Source organism: Pteropus alecto, unplaced genomic scaffold (assembly GCF_000325575.1).
Source record: "Pteropus alecto unplaced genomic scaffold, ASM32557v1 scaffold3, whole genome shotgun sequence".
Taxonomy (NCBI): domain Eukaryota; kingdom Metazoa; phylum Chordata; class Mammalia; order Chiroptera; family Pteropodidae; genus Pteropus; species Pteropus alecto.
The window spans coordinates 259,532-284,556 of NW_006442484.1; the positions used below are offsets into that span (position 1 = coordinate 259,532).

The following is a 25,025-nucleotide window of genomic DNA, read 5'->3' on the forward strand; positions in this document are numbered from 1 at the left end:
CCCGCACAAGGCGGTCTCCTGACAAACCCCGCCCGCCCTCCCAAACCCCGGCTGCCCACGGTCGCCCCTCACCGCTCCCGCCCGGCTGCGACAGCGGAGACGGCCTCAGGAAGCGTCCGCCCGCGCGCCCGGCCGCCAGAGGGTCTGGCCGTGGCCGCTCCCCGCCCCCCGCCGGCTTGCTCACCTCTTTCTCCGGCTCCTCCTCCTCCTTCTCCCGCAGCCGCTGCCGCCACAGCCGCCGGAAGCGTCACTTCCGCTCCAGCAGGCCCATCTCTTCCGCATTGCGCCGCGGCGGGGGTGAGGAACACCCGCCCCTCGCTGGGAAGGGGCGGAGCGTCAGGAAGGAGGCCCCGCCCACTCGGGGGCCGCCCTGCGGGCGGGTTGCAGGTGGGCTGCCCGCCGCCTTCACGCTCAGCGACCTTCCCCTCGGGCGGCGTGTCCCCAGGCCGCAGCTGCAGGTCCCACCTCTGGGGATGCCGGGAGAGCGAGGATCTGGCCTCCCTGGGCCCCTCGCGTGGGCTCTCCAGAGCTCACCAACCGTCCCCGTGGACGCCAGGGAGGGACTCTGGGGAAAAGCTTTGGGGGCTGAGTATTGATATGCACCCAAGATGGGTGTCAGGACCACCCCCAGTCGTCCCCACCAGCCTGACAGACGAGGGGGAGGGCTCGAGGGAGTCAGCACGCCGGCCAACCAGGCTGCGCCTGAAGAGCTGTCCATGGTGTCTCTCCTCCAACAGCGCCGAGTTCTTATTCTCAGCGTCTGGGTAGGTGGCAGGAAGGAAAATTAATGCTTAGTTTGGAACAACTCTGTTCGCTGCCTTTTCTTCTGGTGTGTTCTGGAGCTCTCGGGACTACTATAGAAAAGGGTGCTCAGCTGTACGTGTGGTGGAGAGTGGGAAGTCACAAACCAGAATCTCAAGACTGAGCCAAACAAAACATGGCAGTACTGAGGCCAGGTGCAGCTGATTGTCACTGAATGGCGCATAGCTTTTGCCAACCGTGGAATCTAATAACTAAAAGCAACTAACCCTTTCGTCTTATCATTCTTCAACAGATCATGCTTCCTGGCTCATATCAGTGTCCTACAGACTTTTCACTCTGTTTCCAGTTAATATATCTAAATATAAGAATGAAGCCAAAACCAGTAGGGTCAAAGGAATTGAAAACTTGATGAACCCAGAACTTAAAAAACTGTTTCCTCTTGACTTTGCTTTTTCTTTATTTCTTCCTCTTAGTGCCTTAATTTTAACAGCAAAAGCAGAATTTAAATTTGGCATTTTGCACAAAATCATTTCCTCCTTCAGGCCCTGGTCACGTGGCTTGACTTAACATTTCTTCACTCACTTTAGAGAAGCTGGACCCACCCTGGTTTCAGGACACTAAAGGAGCTATAATTCATTAGAAAAGAAGTCACTTCTTTTCTAGGAGATAGGCAAAGACACTCAGATTTAGTTCTGAGAACTGGAGGGATTTCTCCTTTTACATCTCATTTACATCTATCTCCTTAGAAAAACTGTTTTGCTTTTTGTAGTGGTTACTGACAAGCAGCCTCAGAAATAAGCTCATATTAAGAGAATCTTTTGGTCCGTGATTGCTTTTCTTTCCAGAGAATCCATTTCAACTGGAGATTGCATTTGACAGAGAAAGATACATGGGAGTGGGTGAGGATGGAATCTTTCTTATTTGCCTTTTTAGGTATAATGCCTCTATCACCCTGAAAGAATGCCAAACAGTCATGCACCGGAAAAACATATGCAAGGTATGGGTCCTGGAGAGATGTTGATGTTATTGAGTACATTACAAGCAAGTTGCTTTTTATAACTGGGATCCAGAAAAGTTAAGAATTACTGTTTCAAGTAGAGTTGAGACCTGAAACCAAACCTGCTCACCCCAAACCAAAGATGCCTTCCACCACACCTTCATCTGTGTGAAGCTACACTAGGAACCCCTCCCTTCTCAAAGCAGGAAGTGTGGGTGCTAGGCTTTTAGAAGCAAGTGTTCTGCCTATTCCTGGTTTCTTTTGATTTTGGAGTCAGGAGATTGCAGTCAAACTTTCTTGGTTCTGGGTTTGAATTGCTGCTTCTTTCTTCAAATTAAATGGGGCGAGGGGCTGGGGGGATAAGCAGGACTCATTCTTAGAGTTGTCAGTAGGCCACAGCTTTCTCAAATCCCTTCAAAATTGATTTTAGTCATGAAATAAACATATGCTCAGGGTTTGAAAACATAAGGGCTAGTTTACTAGTGATTTTTAAAAACTTATTTCTTCTTTTTCTTGTTCCTTTTTCCTATTTATACTTCCTTGTTCATCACAGCATTTGAAAATAGCTGGACAAATTTTCACCAAATTTGAAGAATGTCTTTGGAGTGCGCTGACTTAAAATACAGGTTAAACTGGCATACACAAATTTCTAGGTGAGTTCTTAAGGGCCTACAGAGATGGGCTGACATTTTCTTGACCCTTGAAAGTGAGCAGTGATGTCTGTGGTAGACTGCAAAGTACCGCCTTCCCACCAAGATATCCACCTCCTAATCCGTGGAACATGTCAATGTTAAAATATAGTGAAAACAAGTCTTTGCAGATGTGATTGAGTTAGGATTTTGAAATTAATTTAGATTATCTGGGTAGGCCCTAAATGGCGATCAGAAATGCCCTTATAAGAAGGGGGCAGAAGGATATTACACACACACAAATGCAATGTGAAAACAGAGGTAAAGACTAGAGCAATGTGGCCACCATCAAGGAATGTCAACAACCTCTAGAAGCTGAGAGGGCAGGAGGGATTCTTCCTTAGAGCCTTTTGTAGGGACGATGACCCATTTCTATAGGTCAAAGAGTCACATAGTAACTATATATGGCCCAATCTAGAAATGATTATTCTGAACAATGACATAAAAACACTACACCATATGTTGCAAGACTATACATTTGAATAGATGTTTACCATGTTTACCATTTCCTTAAAGCCTGCATTTACCTATAGAAAATGCTAGAAAACGTTTGGCAAATCTGAAGAATACTAAATCTACTACAGTTATCTTTAATAGCTTTTCAAGTTACACAGAGCTAACATATCAGGATCTGCGGAGATCTATTAGAATACAGAAAGGGTTGACTCCTTGTTAGAGCTGTAGGATGTTCACTCTTCAACCTGGCCCTTGGTTCCTAAGCGAGAGTCGCTGGAATTTCAACATCTAAGGTTAAATGTAGAAGGTAAGCTTTAACATGTGGTGTTTGGGGAAAGTAGCTAAATGGTTTCCATAGGATTTGTCAACGCTTTTGTCGTTTACTATGGGTTTTGAATCATCAAGCATGGGATATTAAGGTAGGTTTTCCTGAAGATCTTTTTAACTGGACTACAGTATATGTTCTGAGAAATGCTGTACTAATCATCATCAATGTGCTGGGTGAGTCTAACTTCCAAGCCTCTGCTGGAGTTAGGGCTGACAGTACAAACTACTGGGGCCCAGAGGTCCAGAGTAGGCTTTTGCACATCAATATCCATTCTATATAAGAATCTTTAGCCTGTCTGCCTTAGCTAGGAGGGTGAAGCCAGTATCAGTAGCTGTTCACCTACTATCCATTGACAGTTTCAATTCTGGAGAGCAATCTCCAAAATGTTCTGAACGATAGCCTTATTGAAGTTTGAGGCCTCAAACATTCATGTTTCATTGTTCTCTCTGCAGAAGTTCTGATTAACTGTTCTCATTTTCATTTACTTGAAACCAGACCAAAATGGTGGTCATAATCAGAGAATGGCAACGCTCCCTTTACTTTATGGATATTACCATGTTAAAGTGAGTTCTTGTAACCATAAAGAACTACTATAATGTAGCAACTTATACTTGCATATAGTATTTTGTAGCTCTACATTTCACCACTTACGAGGGTTTCATTTCAAGGGAAATTAGCATTTAAAACAAAATTAGGCATATGTCAACTCACTGAAATTAGACATACTCAGAGTGAACTTTGCTGTCTATAGATTATACCTCAATAAACCTGACTTTAAAAAATTAAGGGAAGTCTACATTTTAGTATACTCCCATAAAGAAGGTACTTGCTTTAAGACTTGTACGATTTTTGGCCAGTACTGGCTGATGAGGTTATCACTGCAGGCAGCTATGCGTAAATCAACTGACTCCCTCTGGGAGATGATGCAGAACACAGCTGTTGTCTTGAGAGATCAGGAACTGGTGTGGTAAACATGAAATTACACCTCTCAGATCATCTACAAGGAGCCTTTGATTGTATCAAGCTCTGTTCTCCCCCAAAGACTGAGTGTAGCAGGGACAAAGGCAGGCCTGCTCCAGGAGACATGGGAGTCCTCAGAAGAGTGACTTCTGGTTGACAACCCCGTCAGCCTTGCTGCAACTTTCTTAGACCTGCACGCATGTCTGAGAACTTTAATTCCTTCCCTCTGTCCTGCACACAGGTCACACATTACCTCACACCTCAGGCTCTCCCAGCTTCCTCCAGCTCCCTCACCTCCCCTAAAAGTTGTTCCTACCAATAAATCTCTTGTACATCTAATGCCAACTCCTATGGTGACTGTTCCCCACAGGACCCTAACACATTGGGGTACTCATCTTCTCATGTCTTTCTTCAGCTGAGGGATACTCAAAAGGACATTATCTGGTGGACACTCCGGCCTGTTGCATAGGCCAAGAGAAAGCCCTCAGACAGATCTGCAGTAGGACACCATGGCATCAACAGGGACATGGGTGGGGCGCCATCATTTGATATAATAGTAGTAATTGGTCTTTATGACTGTGGTTTATATTGTCATAGAGAAATAACTTTCCTTTTCAAAAACGTTCCTCACCTATTTTGGAGTTAATTCGGATGACTGCTCCAAAAGAAAAAATTTAGAAGACAAAACTTCAGCTTTATTAAAATGTCACCCTCTGAATTTATCTTTTCACAATTCCCTTCATAAGAAAGGATGTCCTTTAGCTATTTCAGAAATAAAAGTTTTCTGGCTGCGAAGAGAATCACTTGCCTTATGCACAAGTCTATGCTAAATTCGCTTTGTATCAAAGTTGTGCTGTAGTGTGCAAACACATTCCTGAAACCAAAGCAGCCTAATGGATTTCATAAGATTAAAAGTCCCAAAGTTCACTGCAAGCATCCTTAAAAGCAGACATAAGAAATCAGTCTATGGGTTTGGAAATACAAATTTAACACACAAATGATGTGCATGTTCTATATGTACATGTTTCAATGTTTCATTCCTCTGAAGTTGGAAATAAGTGATCTCATCTAAATTTTTAGTGGGCCACTAAGGTGTAACAAAAAATTCATTCAGAATCAATAAGCCGTGGTCCTAAAATAAAAACTGACAGCAACTAGAATGCATGACACTCTTCTAAATATTTGAGTTGACCAGGATACACATACTACCAGTCTCACTATATTAAACTGATTTGAAATGCTCTTGACTAAAACTAATCAGCAAAATACAACAAAGGATATAATTGAAAATTAATTTAATGCTTGGCTAAAGCTTAATTACATATATAATTATCAAATAATAGTCCTTAATTTCCAAAAATTCCTCTTTTGAAAATCACAGAATCAGAAAGCATAAACTTTAAAACAAGTTCTCTGAATATTTACAATGTGGTATAAACATTATAGAAGACCACGGATATTAAATTGCTTGGGTGTGGCTGATCAGCAAGGCGTATTCTTTATTGCATATATAACTCACATATGTGGGATTTTAAATATAATGACGGGATGCTAAAATTCAAATGCACGTATTTGTAAGCTGGTCAGGGAATAAAATCATGAATGAGACAGGACAGTCAGCCCCAAACCATACAGTTAGGTTGTGGGTCTATTTCCAAAAATTAAACTCCTATGTTCTTTTCAAAAACTTATGTTGCATATATTAGAGTTCACATTAAACCCACATTTGACTGTCATGCTGATTCAAGGAAGAAAGTTCACCATTCACCCACTGATCAAGTCCACACTCAACTCTCAAGTTTAAGGCAGCACAGCGACAGTGACAGCAACTGCTAACCAAAAGGTGATGAACACTTAGTCACTTGCCAGCCCTTTTGTTGCAACAGTGTAGTAATTTCCCTAAGACAATTTGCTACTGAATAATTTTCTGCTGTTAAAAGGCTTACTCTGTAGAAAAACATCACAAATTTCCAGTGTGAAAGTAACGCCATGGTGGTATAAATATATATATGCATAATTACACAATTTACACTGCACACATCGTTTACAGAGAACAATTAATTGAGCGAGTTAATTTGAATGACTATATAAAATACGTCTGTAAACAAAGTATGACAGGCAGTAAGGAAAACATTCATAAACTTCCTAGAAATAATCTAAATTCCTTTCATTCCGAAGAAATTGCATTTAAGGACACAGTATTGAATATTAATAATGTTCTTTGTATTAAAACGAGAATCAGTATTTTACAGTTTAAGAAACTTTACATATATACAAAATTTATACATTGGGAATGATATTAAAGCAAATAGGCTTTTCAGTCTCATAGATCTATTTTCCTTCAATCAAAGACTTAAATTCTTTCACATTATGGTCACTTGCAACAGACATAGCATGATCCAGAGCTCGAACACTTGCAAGGAGTTTTACTATCTGTTTTATGTTTTCCCTAAAAGAGAAAAAAATGTAGCAGCATCTCATTAATTAGTATAAAAGTCTTAAAGAGAAAATTTGTTATGAACTTTATGACCATTTTTGAGGTTTTTCAATCACTATTTCAAGCATACATTTTTAAAGGAAAACAAAGATAAAGCTATAGCATGTTGAAAAGATATTTAGCCATATAAAACAAAACTGTGTATGTTTAAATGACTAGCCTAAAGATGAAAGACTCATTTTCAAAAACAAAAGCACCTCAATTTCATTGAGACCAGTATTCATTAATAACCAAAGAGAAAAAAATGCGATGTTTCCAAACTACTCCCAGGCCCTGCCCTCCAAGTCCTTCTCAAAGCAGAGTTCTAGTTCTTTTAGAATATAGTTGGAACACAAATTATATTTGTGTGTATTCATCACCAATCCATCAAGACCCAGCATAATTCACATTCCCCCAAAGTTCAGTAGTGAAGCTTAACCTGGCTTCCTTATCACCCCTTCACTAGAAGTCATTCTGCCTTCTCATTAAGTAATCCTCAAATTTTAGCAAACATGAGAAACAACATACAGGGTTGTTAAAACACAGATCACCAAGCCCAGCCCCAGAGATCTAATTAAGTAGGCTAGGGTGGGGCCTGAGAATATGTATTTCTAACAAAGCTCCCAAGTGATGTTGGTGCTGCTGGTCCAGGAACTGCACTTTAAGACTGACTGTTATAACATTTAGTTTGAACTGCTTGTGAGAAACAGCACATAATGTAGTGTCTTCTCTACAATATTATAGTAAGTACCTTGCAGGGAAGGATTATAATTTGTAAAACTTTGTAACTTCTGTTTGGAACCTATTATATGTGCACTGCACACAGTAGGCACTGAAGACTTTTTCTGTAGAAAAGTAAATACTGTTATTGATATTTAACTCTGAACAACAACAGTGTTAAATATATGTAAATTAAAGTTTAAAAAATAAACAGGATTTATCTAACAAAACACAACACCTTGAGAAGAAATACCACCTGCCAAAGAATTTACCACTAAAATGTTTACTACCTGCTTTGCTTTTAATTTTATCATAAAAGATAGCAAATTTCCCTTAAGGAAATGAGGTTCTTTTTCATGGAAGGAGGAATGAGGAAAAAGAAAAAAGTTTTGCTATGAGGTATGATTAACGGTATGACCTAAACAAAAATGAAAACATGATATTAGAAAAACTATATTCTTTAAAATTGTACTAGTTATTATTTACTTTTTACACTAGGGATTTATCCCAAAATTTGATGAACATCCAAAACAATGTCCACAAAAAAGATTGACTTATTCATTACTTCTAACCCTTGATAAAAAAATAAGCTGCACCCAAAAAATCCTGAGTAACGATCATTAGCCTACGATGTAGATACAGAAAAACTCAACAGAAGGCATATATATCTGGGATATAACCTTCAATATGCTTTGGATTTCAGGGACTGTCTTTTCCAAGGTTTACAATATGTGTAAAATGAATCTTCAGAGACCAAGACCCATGCAATTCTAAGAGCCTGTGACCTCCCCAACTCTTCAAAGGAAGAGACAGAAAGCAAAGATTAATTCTTTCCCCTTAGGGCTGGTCCTTACCAGAATTCTTTTTGAAAGAGCTCCATAAATATTTTAGAAAAAGATTAGGTAAAACCACAAAAATAAAAATTGTGTAGTTCTATTATGTTTACCAATACTAAATCAATGTATAGTTTCTACTTACACATTTTAATAATACTAAATCTGACAACTAAAGACTCTAGATCACCATTTCATTAAGTAATCACCTTGCGTTTCTTTTTTCCACATCAGAGCACCCAATGCTGTTTCTGTAAATTGTATCTGCTAAGTGCACAAGGTACCGACAGAAGTTTTCTAACTGAGAAATAGTTCTTTCTCCTTTCAGGTTCATGAACCACTGCTTGGGGAAACAATTGATTACCTACAGAGAAGAAAGATGCAAAATAAAATAGTTAAAATGAATAAGTCAGAGTGTCTAAAAGCTGAGTCCAGATGATGGGTATAATGCATTTAACTAGAAGACTTGCTACTGGGCTTTACATAACAAATTACTTTAAACGGATATTCTTTTCAACTTGACCTCCTCCATTAACTTTACAACTTTCCTGAATATATCTGAATTTTTACTTCAACACATAGTTCTGGTACTCAAAGCAAAAGATATATAATTTATGCAACATTTGAGTATATTAGAGACATAATGATGATAATCGATTGCTTCATTTTCCAGTTTTCCAGGAAGCCCTAAATGAACTGGGTTCCCTTTATCAGCAACTTACCTGTAAAAATACTAATGTAGATAAATGGATATTAGATAAATAGAAATACATATATCTAATAGTACAGATTTTTATGTAAAATAATGCTATCGCTGGCGGTATAGAACTACCTGGGGTGGTCAAAGTGATTGTCAACCTTGCACGAAGTTCTATATAGACCAAAGGGGTTTCTGTAAAATCTCAAATCTCTCTTCAAACAAAGAAAATGATTCATTTTAACTTACATGCTTTGAAAACTATGATGTGTATCATTTAACTTACATTTTGGGCTTTTTTGATGCTGTCATCTCCATATTCTGAATTCTGAAAAGCCATGAGAATGTATCTATTTAATAAACCATCTATTGATAACTCCTGAAGAGTTTTATTTGAGAAAATGCCGTACCATTGAAGAAAATTCCCTAATAGCTAGAAAAGAGAAAAAGAAATTATTAAGAGGCATTGTTATACAATAAATTAGGTACAAAGTAAGTCAGTTACATAGTAAAACACCTTATAAAATATAGTGAACTCTTGTCTTACCAAAGTACTGATAAGCACTTTTATAGGGCCCGAATATTTCCTAGAAAGACCAAGGATTTGAATTTTAAATTTTAATTTAAATTTAATCAACTAAAATTTAAATAGCCACATACAGTAGTGGCTACTGTATTGGACAGCCCAGAAACAGAACATTTTTCACCATCACAGAAAGTACCACAAGGCAAGTGCTGCTTCTTAGATAAATGTCCTCCAGTCAGAAACAGGCCCGAGCTAGTCCTATGACCTCCCCAAAAGATATAAACTCTTTCTGACTATAATGCTTCATATTTTCCAGATAACAAGAACCTTGACTGAGCTGTGTCGCTTGGACATCTCAAGCTACTCAAGCTTAATACATATAAAATGGAAGCCATTTTCATAAAGTGAAAGCCCCCAGCCCATCCCACCATAAAAGCTTCTGCTTTCTAGTATTTCTCAACTCAGTGAATGGTAATCCCATCCAACCAACTGATCAGGCCAGAAGCCCAGGTATCATTCTTGAGCTCTCTCTCACGATGGGGTTTGAACCCCACTTCTGTCCATTCTGTATATGTCTCTCACCTCCCTAATCTAAGCCATTATCTCTTTCTGCACCCTGCAGTTACTCAAGTGATTAAGAGCTCTGGAATACTCTTTCTCAAGCAGGGTTCCATGGAAGAATTAACCCTACAGAAAATTATTTAAGTGATTACTTAATTTTGCCATTACTTAATGGTGCATAGCTAGTAACATTGGAGATGCAAAGGAAATAAGAGAATTCGTCACACACAATGGAGGCCTAAGCGCATTAGGTATTAATTCTTCAACAGAACTCCTGTTGAGAAAAGCTGCCAGAGTCAGACTGGCCTGAGTTAGACTTCTATCTCTACCACTTACAAGTGGAATGACCCTGGGCAGATTATTCTGTGCCTCACCATCTCATCAGTGGAATAAGAATAGTGTCTAGCTGATGGGGCCATTATGAGGATTCTACAAGCTATGTAGAGTAGCACAGTGTCTGACACATAGTTAATACACAATAAATACTAATTCCCAATTTCATTATTACCCACTTCAATCCATTGTCTCCAAATAGCAGCCAGAGGCAATTTGTTCAAGTCACTTCGCTGACATAAAATCCCTGCTATGACCCACTCATATATAGTCCATTATTTTCAACAAAGGTACAAAAGCAAGTCAATAAAGAAAGGATAGTCTTTTCAACAGTGATGGAACAATCTTACTTCAAACCAGGCTCACACTCTATACATAAATTAACTCAAAACAGATCACAGATTTAAATGTAAAACTTAAACTATGAAACTTCCAGGAAAAAGGACAAGGGAAACACTCTGTGGCCTTGTTTTAGGCAAAGATTTCTTAGATATGACACCTAAAGCACAAATCATTAACAAGAAAAAGTGATAAATTTGACTTTATCAAAATTAAGAACTTCTGTGCTTTAACGGACTGTTAGGAGAACGAAGACAAACCAAAGCCTGAGGAAAAAAAGGAAAACTCTTTGCAAATCATAATATTATACTTGATAAAGGACTTGTATCCAGAATACACAACTCATTGATCAATAATAAGAACCCAACTTTAAAAAATAAGCGAAATATATGAAGAGACACTTCACCAACAACATATACATAGAGCAAATAAGCACATGAAAACAAGCTCAACATCGTCAGTCATTAGGCACCTGCAAATTAAAATCATAATGAGATACCACTATACAATTAACAGAATGACTTAAAAAAAAAAAACAAAACTGACAATACCAAGTGTGCAATGTGGTGAAAATGAAAAATAACCAAATAACTAGAACACTAACATACTGCTGGTTTGGAAAACATCTTTGCCTAAGTATTTACCCAAGTGCAATGAAAACTTATATACTCAGAACAACCTGTGTGCAAACACTTACGGCAGCTTTATTCATTGCTACCCCAAACTGAAACAATCCAAATGTCCCTCAATTGAGGAATGAAAAAAAAAACAGAACAAAAAAACTGTGGTATATCCACTAAACAATGGAATACTACTTAGCAATAAAAAACAGTGAAATACTGATAACACACAACACTGATAAATCTCAAATGCATTATATTAAGTGAATAAAGCCAGACTCAAAAGGCTGCCTACTACATAATTCCATTGACAAACCACAGGACAACAAAGAGGGGTGGCCAGGGCGTAGGGGTGGGCTTGACTACAAAGGGGCATGATGGAAGTGTCATATATCTTAATTTGGGTAATGATTACATGACTATATTCATTTATCATAACTGATAAAACTATACACTAAAAAAAGCAAATTTCGCTATATGTAGATCATACCTTAATAAAAAAAAAAGGGGGGGGGGAATCCTTCTGTGGCATCCTACAACTTTTAGAAGACAGACCAAAGTTTTCTACATGACCTAGCAGCTCCTGTCTCATTTGGACTACTATCTCCTCCCTAACGCTAGCCATCCCTGACTTTTCCTCAGTTCTTCTAGTGTGCTCTGCTCAACCTCACCTCGGGGCCAATTCCTATTTATTCTTCTGCTCTAATAACCAAATACCACTTCCTCAGGGTGGAAGGGGATTTTCTATGACTCACCAGTCAATACCTCTGTGCCCCTTGTCATATGCTCTCACGCTATCTTGAATTTTTCCCTTTATAATTCACCACACCTGAGATTACTTGTTCACTACCTGTCAACTGTGCTGGATTACAAACTCCATGAAGGCTTCACTTCTATCTCATTCAGTGCTTTATTCCCCAAAACTTAAAGAGTATCGGTACTCCACTTTTTTAAGAAATTGTCTTTTATGCAAGGCATTTTACTGACTGGCTTGGACCTTACTTTGGAAATGAGAATTCATTTTCTCCTGTGGAAACATCAAAACCTTATTAAACTTTTGAAATAAAGTTATTTCGCAAACTGGAAACTTTGTATATACACATAGATCTAAGCCTATGGAGTTATTTAATTAAATATAAAAATACTTTTCAAAATATAATACATAAAGTTAACCAAGTCTGAAATCTTTTAGATACCCTATAGATACATACCTTAACTGAAGACCAAAACTGTCGTTGAAAAAACAAATAAGGCCCAGAATTTTTATTTTCTAAGACACTAAAAGAGAAACACAACATGACCAAATGTTTTATAAAGTCCCACATAATCCCTAGAAGCAAAGATTTCTACAAGTAAAACAGGTAAACTGAATTAAGTAACTTCTTCAAATTTACAACTATATTGCAGAAGACATTAAGTTTAAAAAGTAATGGAAATTTATTCTGAGATATTATAGGAGAACAAAAAGCATTATTTGCTTTATTCCGCTTAAGGGAACAATTTCCCCACTGAACAATTTCCCTTTTTGTTACAGGTTTACACTACGTAGGTAAATTTATTGTTCAAGCTACTATTAGTTTTTCCAGAACTTAAGAAGCTTTATCTAAAAGACAATGGAGAGTATTATCATCTTTAATTTCTTAGAAGTTACTTACTTTTTGGGATATAAGGGCATGAATACATCATCATCTAAAGTTCTTCGCATTCTCAATAAAAGTGCTTTTAGGTACACCTACAGAGTTAAAAACAGATCACATATTTTAATAAGGAATGTGAAAACTAAAATTTTAGGAAATAAAAATAAGCTATATTCCAAATCATATAATTAAGTATTCAATTTTGAGTGAACTTTCTTCTCAAATTTTCACTTTACTCACTGAAGGCCCCGAGGTCATTCATACCTACTATTCTGTCAGTTCACGCCTCCATTCCCAAGCAATAAAGCCATTTAGAAATCTTTCAGCCTCTCAACCTACTATGCAAGGATTAAAGATCAGATGCACAACCTAGTTCTTCTCAAAATGAGATCAGTGAAAATATAATGATAGAGGGCACCCTCTCCACGTCTAAAAGGTGCATAAGAATGTCCACCGAGGGACAACAGCAATTCAAAGTTTGGAAACTAGTTATAAAACAATACTTAGTTGTTTTATGTGCTGTTTAAATGTTTTAGCATTTAAATAATCTATTATTAACCATTCTAGTAGTTTTACCTTTTTTTTTCTAATAGATCCAGTTATGAAAGGTATATCTAGTCAGTCCAATTGTGCGTTAGGGAGAGGCGGTAAAAAGAGAGAACAGTACAACTGAGAGGCTAGCTAGACTAATAATATTCTTCCATGTATATCTTTTAAAACTAAAAATATTATCTCAAATTTTTTTATATTTCAGGATTTATATGGGACCAGATGGTCCAAGTGGGAGAATCAGCTTTTTTGGTCATAACCACTCAACCTCTTAACTCTTGCTCATTTTCAAAACGATAGGGAGGAAAACAAAAAACCAGAAAAAAAACTATCATCGATATTAATTTACCTGTGTATTTTTGTTTTCTGCGTTCACTACTGAAGGATATCCATTTATTAATTTTAACGTAATTCCAACCATTCGTGAAGTCTGTGTTGTAGAAAAAGGATCCCACATATTTTCAGCTATCACTATTAAAAAAGAAGTAGGATGTGTTGAGACAGATATAAATTAAATCTGATGTCAAGCAGTCCTAAACTTATAAATGCCAATCCTGATTTTTTTCTCTCTTTAGAGTACAAGCTTCGGTCTTCTTTGTCCTATTAACTGTGGGAATTCTGACCATCGGGCAAATGGGGAGAAGGGAATAGATTCCTCTTATTTTCTGCTATTCAGGGAAAATAAAGACTATGAGGAAACAGTATTTCAATACCCTAAGAGATAACTGTCCCAGCACCAAGAATTTTGAACTAAACTTGAAACTTATTTTTAATATTTAAATAGGTGATTCATAATCTTTTGTGAGAAACTGATAAAGTAATAAACTTGTTCCCCACAAAAATGCATATCCGCCCCAAACTAAGTATGCAGTTTTGCTTCAGGCAATCTTTAAGGGTCTCTAAAATTCACCAAAAGTTCAATTACTGCTCCCAACTCCAGGTCTTCAAGTCCCAGGCTTAGCAACATCTACCCTTTAGCCATGTCTGGGCCCAGTGGTAACTTTGTCATTTATAATGTAATTTCTATGAGAAAATATGCTCTGAATAAAAATTCTTAAAAACAGACTTGAAAAACCCAATGTGCTTGAATGTTCAATTCAGAAATTTCTACCTGTTAGTTTTGGAAGAATCACCTTTTCCACAATAGTAGGTAATAGTGCGACATCCACGTCATCTTTTTCTTGCTCTCGTTCTTCGCAACCATAAAACAGCAAAGATTCAAACCACAGCATATTTTCAAAGTCACGACATTTTGCCTAGAAAATATTAAAAAGGTTACACATTTAAAATAGTGGCTACTGCTGCTTCTAGCCATAAGAGTAATAAGACCTGGATTTAGCTGTTAGTCATAAACAAGTCAAAAACCTGGACAAAGTACATGAAACATCTGTGTTCAGACAGTGTGCCACAGGCAGTACAGGACTATGACCCCTGCACGAAGGGAATCGAATGAGGTGAACTGCTGATCAAGAAAGTAGGGTAGGGGTCCGCAAGCAGAACACAGGCTTGCTGAGTAGAGCTGACAAAAACTGCAGTTCAGGGAGGCTGAGACAGCTGGAAGCTGTGGTGTAGAGGAGGAAACTACACAGAAAAAGACCTCCAAAATGCACACGGGTTCCCTCGGGCCTTTGTTGTATACTATGACGCACATGCACTGGGTAAAAATGCACAAGGTCTGGCAAAGAGCAACAGGCAGCTGTGGGCTGAATGGTTTCTAGAGCTCACATTCTTTTTCAATCATTTCCAGGGCTTTGACCTCAACCCTCTTTTCCTTGTAGTTTACATACTCAACGCAGCCAATCTCTTTCATGCCCACAGCTCCATCCATATGTTGGTGATATCCAAAACCATATCCTAAACATTACCATTAGATATATACAGTGAATTCTAGTCTCCTCTCTCATATACAAGGCCAACAGGTCCTCTCGAGTCCACTTCCTAAATTTATCAATTTGTCTCACCCTCCTGATTTCAATTACCACTGACTTATTAGTTCAGATCTTCATTTCGTACCTGCCTCATCGAGCTTTCCCATGAGGTTATAAGTTTTTCTAGAATCAAAGGACCAAGTTCTTCCTACTCATTCATGTTCATAGCCCAGTGTCACTCGATATAATTTAGGTGACTGAGAAAAGCATGGTATATAAATTGAAAAACAGATAGCCATCTTAAGAAGGGGTGGAGCATGAAAGTAAAGATCCTAAGATTACAGCCGGCTGCAATCTGTATCAACTATAGCCTTGTGCCCTAACTCCCTTGAAAAATACTTTGCTTAAGCTTACATTTCTAGCTTTGAGATTAAAATTACCCAGGCGTATTACATTGCTTTCTAACAGTAACAGAAGCCACCAACCTCAAGAGGAGTCCAAGTGAGAAGCTGCAGCCTTATGAGGGGGTTGAACAACTTTGGCAAACAAAGGCCAATGTAAGCATCCTTGTAGGACATGTAGTATTTTGAACGCCATGCTTCAAATTGAGATTTAATACAGTCAATTGAATAGAAGCTCTCAAGGACATCTTCAAAAACCTTGCTGGACTCTTTTGAAATGCGATCTAAAATCAACAAAAATCCACAGAAAATCATAATTTAGTATGTAGTAGAAAAAACATAGTTCAATATTTTCAGAATTTTCTTTGTAGCTTGAGCATCGATAGGCTCATTAACAAAGGAATAACTGTTAATTACAATTTAAAAGAATAAACAGATAAGTATAGGTTTCAAATGTTTACCATGCAAACCAAAGGGCAGGCACTCTTTCTTTTGTATAATTTTCTATTACTACAGTTTAGTTAAATAACACCTATTCCTCAACAGTTTGAATTTCAGTTACCATGGTATATTAACTGAGTAATTGCATAAAATACAAATTTTGCTGCTAGCTCTTCAGTCCACAAATCACTGTGTAAATAACACATGTGCATCATAATCAGTGACCAATCATATCACTTCTTTCAGACTGTTGATTGTAATAACCGACATAGACAAGTATCAGCAACGAACGCTAGTAGGATTTTTAAGTGAAAGGTCGTCTGACGCCCATGATGACTATAATGGAGAAACCTAGCTGTGATGACCTACTTCTCAAAATCAATCTTAACATCACTAATAGTGGGACAATCTAACATTGTCATCTGTTATTATACAGTAAGAAACAGCATCCTGTATAAAGTATTCTTGTCACAAAAACATTTAACCTATATTTAATCAAGGTTTCAGACCTAAATTCCAATTTACAAGAAATACTGTGAGCAGAAGAACAAGTTGTACCATAAGGAAACAGGTTCTGCAAAACAAGCGGCCTGGTCTCTTCAGAAATTTAATGTCTTAAACAAACAAATAAATAAATAATACGGGCGTGGGTGCGTGTGCATGTACAAGGCACTCACAAATATCCATTAATTCTAGATAAAGAGATATAATGACTGCAGAGATATAATAAAAGAGATATAATAATCCAAGCAGGAATCCTGTGTGGATCCTGGCTTGGAAAACATAGAAAAACTCAAAAAACAAGATGGGAGCGGGGGGACCTGCTGCTAAGGAAAACTGAATACAGACATGATATCAAGAAATTTTAGTTAACTTTCTTAGGTGTGATAATGGTATTGTGATCAGATGGGAAGATATCCTTGCTTTTAGGAGACACACACTGGAGTTTTTAGAGGGAAGTGCCATGGTGTCTGTAAGTGACTTTCAAATGGTACAGCAAACACACACATTCACAGAGTGATGCAGCAAAGTTGGTTAGATGATGGTTAAGACCTGTTGAATCTAGGTGACAGGTATATGGGTGATCACTGTGCTATTCTTTCAGTTTGTTTTCTGTATGTTTAGAAATATTCACTGTAAAAAAAATAGAAAGGAAATAAGCCTCTCCAACTAAGTTCCAAATGGCTTGCAGCCAACATAATTCCAAATTATTACAGCGAATGGTGGGAAGTGAAGACTCTTATTTGGAAATGTCTGGCAAAGAAGAGAACTGTCTATTCCTCTTGGTTGAAATTATTCAGGGATTCTCAAAATCAGGCGTTTCCTTCAGGGGTGAGTGCTCTACTGCCAAGCTTTACCTTTTCAGACCAGACAGGATACATTATGGTGGCCTTCAAAATCTGACACACTTTTTTTGGTCACTTAAAGTTCTACAACTCCAAAGAGTAGAATCATTTATTCTGCCAGTAGTAAATAAATCTTACAAGATTTATTTACTATTGCTATTATTTTTGAGACTTCATCATGATATTCAGAAATAAAAATGGGTGCAAGTTTTTATAATTAAGAAAAGTACCTGGTTTTTACAATACAGAGGCCACAAAACTTCAAACCATCATTTCATGGTAAAAAACACGCCCAAATGACAATGAATCTCATTTCCAAATAAATGTCTAACCTTTTTCCAGGTTGAAATTTGTAATATCTGTAGACGTTTCTTCATCATCACTGGAAAGGCCTTCGAGGTGATCTGCCATCTTACCGGTTTGCTCTCTGGCTTGTCGACGCCGAGTCCTAAATAACAAACATCAAGTTCCCAAAACAGATAAAAGAGATTCCTCCCTTCAAACAAACCAAAAGCAAGCACTTTTAGAATTACCTCCTGGCCTCCCGTTCTGCAATCCGACGTTTCGCGTGTTCTTGATACAGTGCCCGATCTCGTCCAAAAGAATCAAGATTTGGTGCCATCAGAGCTTTATCTGCAAAACAACAACAGTTAAAATTAAAAACTTTCCTTCAGCAATTTTGAGGAAAGAGTATGCACAGAATAAGCCATAATGATAGACTGCTTGCTAATCCCAACAGCAGGATTCTGCAATAATTGGTAAACCAGTTTTCTAATTTAGAGCAAATCTCAGTATTATTCGGGGTTCCCACGAAAAGGAGTAAAAAAATAAAAGGAGTTCAACAACCCTAAACAAATGCAACCGGGCTTAGTCACTATTTGTATGTCTAAGTAACAGAACTAATTTATGCTACTATGACAACCAAATAAATTAAAAATCTAAATTACCTGTGCAAAGGGAAAAATAATAGGTTATTTTTTAAGGAAATACGTAAGCATCACATGTTGAATGATATGAAATGAAAGGAAAGAAACAGGTAGGATGAGAAAACAGCTTTGTTACAGGAGTTTAATGATTTATTCTTTTTATTCTAATTTTGCTTTGTAGAAATTTATTCTCTATTACTAATTTTAGAACAAGGACAATCAACACATAGACCAAAAACATACCTGAACAGGACCAACTTAAGCTTACTCAAACATTACTTTTAAAGAATTCTTTTATTTCTTTTTCATTTTTTTCCTATTTCCCATCTAACTTTCTAGGGCAATTTTTTAGCTTTAGCTTCCAACCTTCCCGCCTAAATTTATATTCTAGTTACCATGTTTTTAGTTTCCGAGAATGGTTCTTGTTCTTAGAATATTCCTTTTCTCTAGCGTCCTCTACTTGTGTTATATGTAGGATACATTCTATTATCTCCCTGAGAAAACCAATTATGTTTTAAAGTTTCTGCCACCTGCATTCTCTTTCCTCATTCCCTTTGGTTCTCTATTGCTTGTGTTGGTCTGGTGATTGTTACTACCTCATGTAAAAGAATGAGACTGGAAGTCCTGTGGACACAGGTGGGAGTTTTCTAACAGAGGTGGCTTCATCAGATCGCTAGGTAGAAAGTCAACTCTTTTGCTGGGGGCCCCAAGATGTTAGTGTCTCAGGGTCTCTGCTCTGAACCCATTCTCTCTCCAGAGAAGAGTTCTCTAAACTCTTGCCTAGGGTAGAAGGAACGAGGGAGACATCTGTCTGCAATACTCCCCTCATTTCTACATTTTGTTCCACACTACGAAGATGTTCTGTAATACAGTGAGTCCTCAATTAACATCGTCAGTTGGTTCTGTGCCTTTAAGGGAAATGAAGTATAAAAGAACCAGTTTTACCATAGGCTAACTGATGTAAATGAAGGTTAAGTTACTACGGCATCTTTTCAGTTATACAAAAACAGTGTTGAGTGAAATGAAGTTATTCAAGGACCTCTTATATTTGAGGACCTCTTGTATATGTTTACCAAAGGGAAGTAAACAACTCCAGGGACAGAAGTGGGGGGAAATCACATGCAAAATCAAAGAAAGTCTTTTGCAAATTTTTCCCCGACGTGTCACCAATAGCAGCAACAGGAAAAATAAAACCAAATATTAGCTCTCTACACTTCAGTATATCCTAACTATTCTAAACCCCACTATTTTTTAAGTTGGCTTTCTTACTGAATTTTTCATTCATATTTCAAAATTGCTCAGATATTAGGAAGTATGTTCCAGAGCACACAAATTATAAAGAAAGGTTAGTACATAAAAAGATGCCCCAGTTTTACCTCAACTGTGAGTTCACTACACACCACAGATGAATTAGCTAAAAAAATCCCAAACTAGAGAAATGATTCCTGCCTCTTAAGAGGTATCATTCATTAAAGAAATATTTTAAAGAACATTCATTACTATAATACTTAAAATGCTACTATGTTTATATAGTTGATAAAACATGTATTGAAGGAGATATGAGAGAGTAGATGGCTCAAGTGTGAGTCTCCATTTCTGTGAGAACTATGTATTTGTGGTGTTTACAAATCTAAAGAGATGAATTTCAGGCTTTAAAAAAAGAATGGAAATGGAACTGATACCTCAGTGTCCCACATAATTTTCCTCAAATCTTTGACAATTAATGAATACTCCCATCTAGGGCAGCATTTTTCACTTTTTCATTACCTTTCAATTTCTTTCCAGCTCTCGATCTAATTAACATACGCCATTCAACCCTTACTTCTAATTCCATACAAGTAAATAGCTCCAAATTACAAAGAACAGATTATAGGCAAGAAAAGGTATTTGATGAAATGTACAGAACACACAAACCATTTAACTTAAAAGAAAATTACTTCCCTTAGTAGGTACAATGGTTACCTGTAATCTGCCCCAGAAATCTGGTTCTGTCTGGATCGAAAGAGAGTGATCTGGGAGGGATGCATTAGTCATTTAGGTGCCCAATAGAGCAATACTCCAATTTAAACATATGTGGCAAAAATAGAAAGTCAAAGCCATTCACATGGCCCACATCTCAGTCCGATTCAGCTTTGAGGGTCATATTACCACCTCTTTATGATGCTCCAAAACCCACCAGGCACACAGAAGGATGCTTCCTCAGGGATCTAATGTCTCTCTACTTTAGAGGACACGCTACATGACAAAGCATTGTTTTTAGAAAAGATAACACAAGGGCCCTTTCCACTTGGATAACCTGGAGTGGTTTTTTAACATGCAGATTACTGGACACCATCCAAGACCTGCAAGAATCTCTGAGAGAAGGACCAGGAAATCTGCACTTTAAATTAATATCACGGGTAATTCTGATGTACATTTCCATCTGAGAACTGCTGATAGGGAACAAAGAGATGACGAAAGAAGCCACAAGAAACCCATGCTGGGAATATTCCTATTAGAGCACCCAAGAATGTGGAGGGCACTGGAAAAATGAATTAAAAGGTTTAAAATGCCTGCTTAAAGAATCTCAGCTAACTAATAAGAGGTCTCCAATTAATTTTGGTTTTCCCTAAAACACATCATAATGAAAGGAATATAAATTCAATTTCTAAGTTTTTACACTAATATTTCAAGAACTGTAGGCATCAACTGACTTACTAAAAAAACTCAGTATAGTGTATAAGACAAACTAGAAAATACAAAAAATTTTAAATCCAAAAAAATTTTCCTTTACCCAAGGAGTGAAGCTCAAAATTCCCCCAATCTTGAAGTTGTATCATTTGTTACGTAATAAAACCCCCTCTGCACTCCAAAATTCTCGTCCTAAACTCAAAATCTTTCACTGTGATCAATAACAGAATTTGTATTCATGTTATGAAGAGGATGAAAACAGGAAGAAAAAATCTATTAGGGCCAAACAGATAGTGGTTTTAAGATGAAATAATGATATTTTTCTAACTCTAAAGAATAAACAAAATGTACAAAGAAGAATAAGACTGACAGCATATTAGTGCAGGTTTTTGAGCTCCTTTGCAAAGCTATATTTCCTTAAACAAAACCCAAGTACATGCTGTTATAATTTTTCGATCTAACACAAGAGCAAGGGAATTCATTTATTAAAAAAAAAAAGGATGTTCTGAGCACTCTAATTTTCAATTACGCTGCACTAAGTAAACAAGGTTGTTTAATGAATAATAAAAACCTTCAAGATGGACTGACTTGAATGGCTTGAAAACTCCGAAGATTCATCTTTAATATCATCTTGTCGTCTTTGGACAAGGCGGGAAGCTCGCTGTTTGTACAGCTGATGTAATGCTGATTCAAGTTCATTAATCAGTGGCACCTGTAAAAATACAACACACTCCGTAACACCAAACTCCTCAGCTGCTTACTTATTTGAGGGTTCCAGTCTATTTCCGGATTTCTGAAAAAGTACCCTCTATGGACAGAATCATCATGAATTCTCAATAGATTGACACAAATAGCAATTCATTTTTACAATGTTTAGGAATTATCACTTCTTTTAATCCATATAGAGCTATAATGTCCAGTGCCTATTTATTGGAGCAAAGGTGTGGTTAGGAAACTTAACACTTCAATATTAGTAAAAAGAAATGTGAAAAGTTTTAGAATAAAGTACTTGGAAGTCTTTTAAAGTACATTTTTAATTTTCTAGCAGCATGATCTGCCTCGCAATTTTTGTAAATTAAAATAAACCGTTATTACTGTGTGGTACCAAAAAAAAAAAAATGCAATGGCTCTATGAATAGGTAAGAACAAGAATCTACTAACTGCTCAATTTTGGACACTTAAATTGCTCAGCCACTCCTCTGTACCTTATTATTTTGCAGCTTTATTATACGTTTTACATGTAAACTGCACTCATTTACATTAATAAGGAAAACAAAATTTCTAGCTATCATTAACCTGTCTGAAATCAATACATCTCCAACTCAGAAAGCTCTTATCAAATGTTTAAATTTTTCCATATTTTGTAATAAAATAATAGCATTCTTCACATGAATTATCATTTTACAAAGTCAATAAATGTTCCCAGGTCAATATCCATGGCTAAGCATTCACTTGGTTCATATGGAATACAAAAGTTTATAGAATGAGACCTAACTTAAAAAGAAAAAAGCAGAGAAATTCTCTTTATTCTTAACCTTATGTTATAACCAAATGCTATGAAACTTTCACAAAACACTAACGACCACTACACATACCTGAGGAAACTAGAAATTCTAGTTTCCTGGTGGTTAGTACAAATGGAAAATACATTACTTAGTTTGGGAACACTGGCACCAAGTATTATGGCAGCTTCCTGAACTGAACAGACTGCAAATGGAAAATAAAAAAAGGCAGGTGGAATACAAAGATGTCTGTAATAAAAGCAATTTTATACACTTGCATGATTCCATTGCAAAAGCAGAAAATGTTTGCAGAAAGGTCAAGCTTATGGAGTTATTTTATTCTTTAATATGCCACACTATGGGCAATAATGTCCCCAAATCTGGACTGATTATCTTTGACAGCTGAGACCAGAGACTATATTTAAAATTTACTAGAACTGATTTTTTAAGCAATTACTGCTCTATCACTGTGATTTAACACTTCCCACCCCTTAATTTTTTTCAAACTATGCAGGATTCAAGACAAATATACCCATGTACCTAAAGTGAATTCATTTAGTCCTGGAAACTGTTACTGTTCCTCTACTATTAAGAGCTACACAGCTGAGGTTGCATAAGACAGAAATGAATTACTCGATTTAGTTAAAATTCCTATAATATAATTTTTCTGCTTAGGTAATTAGAATGCCTTTAACAATGCCCAGAGAAAATCCTGAGAATAAAAGCCCTAAAACACATTTTCAGCTCTCACTCATGTTTCTTAACAATATTGACTTATCTCAAGAGTATGCACCATGAACAATTTCTTTACCCTCTCCAAACTCAAGACTGTCATTGACTATTATTATTTCAAGACCAAATATAAGGCGAAGAACACAAAAAGGAAGATGACTACAGGGAAATAAAACAATGGAAAGTTAAAATGATCTGCAAATAATTAAAACCATAAGTTCAAAACCACTTAAACTTTTACAACCAAAGAAGGAAAAAAAACCCAAAAGACTGTTTATCTTTTCATGGTCTTACCCTGAAACATTTTCACAGTATAAGTAAAATGAACATTCAAATCTATCCAATTATTCCTAAATATTTCCAAGGTGACAATGTATGACATTATTCACTTAGCAGGGGTTTCTTAATAAAATTGAATGCATATGAAAATGTCAAAATAAATAAAATTCTCATCTTTAAAAGAGGGAATTAGCTACCTCTTTTAAGTAAAATGTGGTCACTAAACGATATATAAGGTTTAAGATCTGCTCCAAAAACATTTATCTAAGTGAAACCACGTTAGCATAATCTGAAATAGGCTTCTCTAGAATTAGAGTAATCAAAGAGAAATGTACTTAAAATTGAAAACCATATGATTTAGATATCCTAGTAATCTAACTCAAGAACTGTATAATCTAGTTGATCATTTACTGTCAGTATTTTTTAAGAGTTCAGCTTGCAAATTGGAGCATTTAAGTTGACTCGAGTAAGTTCCAAAGCAAAGGCCAAGATACTTAAGAAAAAGCTCTACAGGGACAAATCTCACTTACAAAGTATGGTTTAAGACAAAGGTGCTTTCTCTAGTCACAAAAGGTTAGAAAAGCTCCCACCATGCCCTCTGGGCTCAAAAGGGCTTTATTAGTAGGAAAGACAGGACCGCCAGCTCTGACACTTATATGCACACGCCTGCACAGAGGCAAGCTTATGCTTTTTCTAGCCCCGTACTGTCACCCTAAGCCACTGATCTGCCACAAGGGACATATCATAGCTCAGCCAGTAGCTCCTTCTCCAGAAATCAGATATAAGGACAAGAATATGATAAATCCTATGGAGAGGACCTGGTGAATGCTGTCACAGTCTGGATCTGACCACAGACTGGCCGGAACCATTAAAACCCTTTAGGACGACACAGTCTGACAAGGTTCTTTTGCAAACCTTTCGGCATTTTAGGGTATTAAAGCAATCGAGAGATCACAAACTTAGAATACTCATTTAAACATACCATTCCGCTTACAGATTCTATGCTCACAGTCAAAAATAAGGGAAAATGTGCCTTCTAATCCTGCATCACTTGAAAGTTTAGAGAGGATATTCAAAGCACCACCATTTTAACTTTTTAAAAGATAAGCTAGCAAAGCCCACAAATATTTATAAACCAATTCATCAATTAACATTTACTTTAAAGAAAAATCAATTAAGAGGTTGTTTAGAAAAAAGGGGATTCTTTATGCAGCTACTTTTAAAAATACAAATTGTACTAAAAACAACTGAACTTCATACTAAAATAAGTGACTATCAAACTGAAAAAAAAAAAAGGAACTTGGAAGAAATGAGACTTTAAAAGAAATTATGACCATTGAATGGTTTCTGAAATGAAGCATAGGCTTATTTAGATAA

The 25,025-nt window shown here is 36.9% G+C and overlaps 2 protein-coding genes across 8 annotated transcripts in view; both read right to left on the reverse strand.

Annotated features, from left to right (window-relative positions):
- The window catches only part of SYNJ1 (synaptojanin 1), an 82,347-nt gene extending 82,065 nt beyond the window's left edge, over positions 1 to 282 (reverse strand). For 6 of the 7 annotated variants that reach the window (XM_006920968.3, XM_015596628.2, XM_015596629.2 and 3 more), the window contains exon 1: positions 185 to 282. In XM_006920968.3, coding sequence (XP_006921030.1) covers positions 185 to 282 — 98 coding nt within the window. The other variant, XM_006920969.3, reaches the window with a different exon arrangement.
- A 5,188-nt stretch (positions 283 to 5,470) lies between these two features.
- PAXBP1 (PAX3 and PAX7 binding protein 1) overlaps positions 5,471 to 25,025 on the reverse strand; it is a 31,107-nt gene continuing 11,552 nt past the window's right edge. Inside the window, exons 8-18 of the mRNA XM_006920971.2 lie at positions 21,724 to 21,847; positions 18,073 to 18,172; positions 17,872 to 17,987; positions 15,837 to 16,036; positions 14,595 to 14,739; positions 13,833 to 13,954; positions 12,953 to 13,029; positions 12,509 to 12,575; positions 9,205 to 9,351; positions 8,431 to 8,585; positions 5,471 to 6,641 (exon numbers count right to left, since the gene is read on the reverse strand). Coding sequence (XP_006921033.1) covers positions 6,524 to 6,641; positions 8,431 to 8,585; positions 9,205 to 9,351; positions 12,509 to 12,575; positions 12,953 to 13,029; positions 13,833 to 13,954; positions 14,595 to 14,739; positions 15,837 to 16,036; positions 17,872 to 17,987; positions 18,073 to 18,172; positions 21,724 to 21,847 — 1,371 coding nt within the window. The 3' untranslated portion in view covers positions 5,471 to 6,523. The remainder of the gene's footprint in view (positions 6,642 to 8,430; positions 8,586 to 9,204; positions 9,352 to 12,508; positions 12,576 to 12,952; positions 13,030 to 13,832; positions 13,955 to 14,594; positions 14,740 to 15,836; positions 16,037 to 17,871; positions 17,988 to 18,072; positions 18,173 to 21,723; positions 21,848 to 25,025) is intronic.